We start from the raw sequence: 6,358 nt of genomic DNA, 5'->3' as shown, positions 1-6,358 counted from the left end.
TATTCTTTTTTTGACTACTGCAAATCCATTATTATGTGCAAACTCTTTTATATGTAGTAATGCAGCCTCAGATGTTTTAAAATGCTGAAGAATTGGTGGCTCAGGAATCGGGCGGTTAAGCTCAGCAGGTTCAGGTTCAGCAGAAGGTTCTAAACCGGGATCGTCATCAAAATCATATTCAGAAACGTAGTAAGTGTTATTTAATAATTGATTATATATTTTATTATATATATTATTCATCTTAAGCGCTTAAATAACTATATTTTTATTAAAACATGTGTGTATATTCAGTAGAGATATAGTCTACGTTGCTATCACATAGGCAGGCGGACGGTCGAGCGGTCAGGTTAGCGTTGGAGCTATCCTAAAAGGGACTAGTGGGTGTGAAAATAGTTATACTGGGTGTGAAAATAGTCGGGTTCTCTATTTAAACCAGTGTTATTGTAATGTTACCGCAATAGCACCTCAATTCCAACATCCACCGCGGAAAGCAAATCTCCTGCCCCTTCTGCAAGATCAACTAACTACACCGCCAGCGGACTCAGCCACCATGTCGTGCGGAGATCGTGTTGTGCTCCACATCTTAACCCCAAGACGATCTACCAGATGTACGCGAGCACTATCCGTACGCACCATCACCAAGCGCCAGATCGGATGGCAGGAGGACGACATGCGGAACGTGCGGTACTTGGTGGCAGGCCACGCTTTCAATGGTTGCTTGTGGGAGTGCTATCTCTGTCACCGGGAGTTTAGGGCGCACAGGGTCTAACGCAGCATTTGAATGCGTCGGTGCATAAACAGAGGGTGTATAGGTATCCGAATGTGAATACTTGGTGTAAGATGGAGTTCGTTACCCTGGCTGCTGCTTTGTTTAATCATCTGGAGGGTGAGATGGGTGTTTTTATGAGGTTCGACGGAGTGCAGAGGGCGGCCGGGGATGTAATTACTGGAAGTAAGCAGCTTGCTAGTGGATGATCTTCATTCCATGGGAGTGGCTTTGCGCATGTGTTTGTGTTAAGAAGCTTATGACTGATACTCGCAATTTGGCGATATCTGTTCATCGAAATGGTCCAGCTATACGTACTTTTACCATTAATCTGTCTATACACCAATATACCCCCTCCATCTATTCTATCTATTACTTCTCCGTCGTCTTACCCTTCCACACGAACCATCCCAGCCCCGTCACAAACTTGAACCCTGCTGCCATCCACAGTGCCGACTGCATTCCCCCACTACTTCGACTCAACCATCCGCCAACAATCGCACCAACAAGGAGACAAACGACACCACCGATCCGCCGATTCCGCTTCGGATTCGCCGTCGGCACCTGCAACAGCTTCGGATCCGACGCCACATCAAAATACACACTAGTCAACACGACGGTCGGGATCTCATTGAACCCTAACGCCCGACTAGAGGTAATTGACCCGGCCGACTGAAACGCCAGCAACGCAATGGGAATAAGTTCCAGGAAGAGACGTCCCCCGGTCAACGAAGTATCCTCCGCCGTATGTGGGATCAGATCTGCTTCGATCAATGCCACCGCGATAATGATGAGAATCGTTTGCACCATGAACGATACGAAGAGCGTCCCGCGACGGGTGGCGCCTACGCGGCGCGTGATGTTCGAGAATACAAACGAGCCGATGAAGAAGGCTGCTATCGACATCAGTGATTTTAACCAGCCCCAAGGTTTGTTGCTCGGTTGGCTTGAGGCGCCGAGGCCGAGGAAGATTGTGTTTCCTGGGTAGTATTAGTATCCCGCGTCTATAGGAGGAAACTGGAAACTGGTTTGAGACTGACCGGTCTGCATCGCTAGGAAACATGACCAGGCATTGTATGCGCTGCTGTCACACAGACCGGTGACGAGGCACAGTAGCAGACAGATCAGATCTGTATGCTTGGGATCCACGGGCTGTTTCCATCGCTGCAATAACGAGGACGGTTGAGCCGGTTGGGCTTCCAGATCAGACTTATTCGCCATAGATAACAATTAAAAGGAATTAAAAAGAGGGAATGGAATAAAAAACAAAGTGAGGGGATGTATCATCTGAAATTAAAGAATGACAGAATTTGCCCGTCGGCTGAAGATGCCTCGGAGAGGGTCCGGCGAAAGTCCCCGATGGAATGCGTTAGTGCAGCCATCGTCAGTTTCTTTCCATCAATCACAAAGGACTGCTGCCTGATAGCGACATGAGGAATTCCCCACGTCCCGCACGGATAGGGCTGATTTGTATAGGTAGGGAGTACGGACGTACGTTTATTTTTATTTCACTTTGTGATGGATGTTGACTGAAGGATAAATAATATTCCTACAACCCCTCATCATCGATTACACAATGCATCTCCTGCATGGAACGGATCATCCATCCACGTTTCACGACGCGCATCGACCATGATCTCACGTGGTAAATATCCTGCAATCAGATTTCTGTCTGTAGTTCCTCGACACGTTCACTGGCTCGATGCGGAGGGAATCCCATGGTCCCAACCAGAAATGTCATCGTCATCATCGTATCATCAACGCCACCCACTCGTATAAGAACCCCCAACCAGACAATTGTCTCTTTCGGCGAACCAAATGGATCAGCATATATTGTATTGAGAACCAAGAACCTGGTACGTGGATGCAGGTCTTTTCAGATTGCTTTCCGCGATGAATAGAATTATATATATCTGAATCAAATCATCTGAACTAACCATCACAGTAAGCAAACGCAAACAAACACACAAACACTACTTCCTTCGTCATGCCGATGACTAGCAAAATCGAAGGCTTGTTCCGCAAGTCCCAGGAGCAAAAAGCCTCTTCATCTCAATCTCAATCTCAACAAAAGAAGAAATCCTCGGGTTCTGGCGGCGTCACCGGTATTCCCGATTGGAATACGCAGGAGAAGCTTGAGACCACGCTGGATAAGAATGGTAATCCTGTGCCGGATGCATTCGCATTCACGGACGGGCGCAAAATGGTCAACGGGGCGAAAGGACCGGACGAGGCTGATGAGTATGAAGCTGCCACGGCGGACTTTGATTAGATTCTCTAGAGTCTGCTAGCACTGGACTGGATATTATGGAGTAGTGAGTGAAAGATGATTTGTACTATGAATTTGAAGACAAATCTGGATCTATGTAACTCTCAATATATTATCAATGGATTCAAATGTGATATTGACAGAGTTCGTAGTGTAGATCGGATAATTGTTCCTTGGTCTGACCAAGATAGCTACAGCTACTGTTTTATTAATCTGATTCTTTGGATATTACTCCGTATTGAATATTTCTTCCACAAAGTATGTGGTAATCAGAACTATCTAATTGCTATGGCAACCGCCCCCTGATGGTTACTGCCTCAGGCTTCAGCCATTCCCGATCGGGCAAAATCCAAACGAGATTAATGTATTCTTCGATCGATGCCATAACGGTGATCCCTTGTCATCCGCCCTCTGTTATTCCCCGTATCCACCCTTGCGTGCGCTCTGCATGTTTCTCTCTTTGATTCTCCATCGCAGCAGGATCTCGGTGGCATCGCTTTCGCTCACTCCCTAGTTCCCCTGTGTCTCGCCCTAGGAACGTAAACGAGACATCGAGTCTCCTTTCGTTACCCTAGGAAAGCAGCACCCAGCACCCAGCAACCCGCGCAATTCGGCCTTTTATCCAGTCGCGTTCCCCTGAAACAAATAAACCAACCGACTTCTTTTCAGCATCCGCGGTGGTACCAGTGCCTGTATGTACCACTACCTTTTGACTCGCCAACGTGAGCTCGTCACTCAGTTTGAACAGTTGCTGAGGCTTTCCTGTCAGGATATGGCCCTGGATCCTCGTTTTTATACCAACCTCCCCTATGGCTCTGGCCCCAGTTCGCAATCCTCCATCACTTCCGGGCCCTCCGCCGCCACGGGGATCACGAGCCCCTCCATACGCTCGACTATTGCGTCGGCTGCGGCCCTCCGATCGACGGCCTCCAGTCCGTCTCTGCGCGCTAAAGAGGGCGTCGTGATGTCAACCAATCGTGCTGATGGTGTGGCCAGTCCCTCGCCGGGAGGGAACGTCCGCGTTGTGGTCCGGGTGAGGAATTTCCTACCCAGAGGTATGTCTGCCCAGAGGAAAAGAAGGGGGAGTCTGAGCGATGCAGGATCAGATGCAGGTCAACTCACGTGTGGAATGATGTAGAAATCGAGCGCAATGCCGAATGCCTCATTACCATGGATCCTCACACGCAAATGACCAAGCTACGGGCACCGCGTCTCAAACCCGAGGATGAAGGGAAACCCAAATCGCAGGCTCGGGGGAAGATCCTGGAGGACAAGTCGTTTATCTTCGACAATTCATTTTGGTCCCATGATCCGGACGACGAGAACTACGCCTGCCAGGAGGATGTGTACAACTGTCTCGGGGAGGAGTTTCTCGACCACAACTTCGAAGGCTACCACACTTGTATCTTTGCCTATGGTCAGACCGGATCCGGGAAGAGTTACACAATGATGGGCACCCCGGACCAGGCGGGTCTTATTCCCCGAACCTGCGAAGATCTCTTCCAGCGTATCGAGGGTGCGCAGTCGCCGGATATCAGTTTCAACGTCCGCGTCTCCTACTTCGAGGTGTACAACGAGCATGTACGCGACTTGCTCGTTCCGCGCACCGATCCTCCTCACTATCTTCGCATCCGCGAGTCCCCGTCCGAGGGGCCCTATATTAAGGATCTGACCGAGGCGACGGTGCGGAACTACGCAGAGCTCATGAAGTGCATGCGCAAGGGCGACATGTCGCGCACGGTTGCCAGCACCAAGATGAACGATACCTCGTCTCGCTCCCACGCCGTCTTCACAATCACCCTTAAGCAGATTCACCACGACCTGTCCACCGACGAGACCACGGAGCGCACGGCGCGCATCCGACTCGTGGATCTGGCAGGGTCGGAACGAGCCAAGTCTACCGAAGCCACCGGCCAGAGACTCCGGGAAGGGTCCAATATCAACAAATCGCTCACTACCCTAGGCCGCGTTATTGCAGCACTGGCAGATCCCAAGCAAGGTCGCCCCGGGAAACGCAAAGGCAAGGACGTGGTGCCCTATCGGGACTCGATTCTCACCTGGTTGTTGAAGGATAGCCTGGGAGGCAACTCGAAGACGGCCATGATCGCGTGCATTGCCCCGTCGGACTACGAAGAGACTCTCTCAACCCTGCGATATGCGGACCAGGCCAAGCACATCCGCACGCGCGCCCGGGTGAACCAGGACCATCTGTCCGCAGCCGAGCGCGATAAGCAGATTGCAGAGATGGCAGAGACAATCCGCACCCTCCAACTCAGCGTCAGCCTTGCCACGGCCAACCGGCGAGAGAGCGAGCTGCAGAACGAAAAGTTGGAAGAATACCAGCAGAAGGTGGAGAAGCTGCAGCGTCTGATGGAGGAGACGAAGATGGTCAGCGAATGCAAGATCAAACAGTTGCAGACCGAAAACGAAGCCCTCCGCAATCATCTGAAACTGGCCCTGGATAGCCTGAAGAACCCCATCCCCCCGGTAACGATCGAGAAACGCCGCAGCAGTCTCAGCACCGTTAAGGAATATGGCAGGGGGCTGTCCGCTCAGGGTAAAGAGAACCGCCCCGGGTCTCCCGTATCGGACATGGGGCCAGAGCCCGACTTGTTCTGGGAGGATGAGGATACGATCTACGTTGAAGCCGATCAGCTTGAGGCCCAAGAAATGCAATCGCACATGGAAGATCTGCTGGGGGACCTGAGTGTCTTCAAACGTAAACTGGCGTCCGACCACGAAAGATTCCAATCCACTGTGAGACGCGAGGGACGCAAACGTCGACGAGCACTGGGTGATATCCGGGTGAACAATCGATAATCTAATGGCTACTGGGTGGCTTTTGTTTTTTATTTTGTTGGATGGCGCGGTGTTATACTGGTGCGGAGTTTTACTTTGGTGGATTTGTAGATGGACTACGGAGGCCCTGATACCCTGAATTTCTGGATGTTAGGATGTCTCTGTTTTGGATGGTTATTTTGCCTTTCTGTCCTAAGTTGTTGCTTCTTCCAACGTATCTTGCGTCTCCTACTTCTGTTTGCCTTGATGTCCTTTGTCCTAACGAATGACGAGATGATGTATGTCATAGCTGGATTCTTGCATGAGGTTAATATGACTTGATGATATCTTCTTTATAGAATAATTAACTATAGCGCCTGAGTGCTATATCAGCATCTGTCACGTGATATTATTAACCTATTATATTATGTTCACCGCCAGGCAGAAAATATCGCCCGATTCGGTAATTCTCGTTCAATTATTACTCATGGATGCCCCTCAACTGGACTTGAATTTCCTTCCAAAATCCTCGACGTCGTATCTTC

General features: G+C 50.1%; 3 protein-coding genes across 3 annotated transcripts; 2 read left to right on the top strand and 1 right to left on the bottom strand.

Annotated features, from left to right (window-relative positions):
* Positions 1-1,138: 1,138 nt before the first annotated feature.
* Positions 1,139-1,987, bottom strand: ATNIH1004_001573 (YoaK family protein; the record flags this gene model as incomplete). The annotated part of the gene is made up of 2 exons (XM_033566272.1): positions 1,139-1,746; positions 1,807-1,987. The coding sequence occupies 2 exons, from the start codon at positions 1,985-1,987 to the stop codon at positions 1,139-1,141; spliced, it is 789 nt and encodes a 262-aa protein (XP_033432029.1).
* Positions 1,988-2,753: 766 nt separating this feature from the next.
* Positions 2,754-3,038, top strand: ATNIH1004_001572 (uncharacterized protein; the record flags this gene model as incomplete). Its single annotated transcript, XM_033566271.1, has 1 exon — positions 2,754-3,038. One exon carries the CDS (start codon positions 2,754-2,756, stop codon positions 3,036-3,038), a length of 285 nt encoding a protein of 94 aa, XP_033432028.1.
* A 769-nt stretch (positions 3,039-3,807) lies between these two features.
* KLP7 (kinesin-3 family protein uncB) lies at positions 3,808-5,855 on the top strand (the record flags this gene model as incomplete). Its single annotated transcript, XM_033566270.1, has 2 exons — positions 3,808-4,090; positions 4,174-5,855. The coding sequence occupies 2 exons, from the start codon at positions 3,808-3,810 to the stop codon at positions 5,853-5,855; spliced, it is 1,965 nt and encodes a 654-aa protein (XP_033432027.1).
* Between the last annotated feature and the right edge of the window lie 503 nt (positions 5,856-6,358).

This window comes from Aspergillus tanneri (assembly GCF_003426965.1).
Source record: "Aspergillus tanneri strain NIH1004 chromosome Unknown AapTan_2_pilon_pilon_pilon, whole genome shotgun sequence".
NCBI lineage: Eukaryota > Fungi > Ascomycota > Eurotiomycetes > Eurotiales > Aspergillaceae > Aspergillus > Aspergillus tanneri.
The sequence above is the reverse complement of the archived record's forward strand: the minus strand, read 5'-3'. Positions and strand labels throughout refer to the sequence as shown.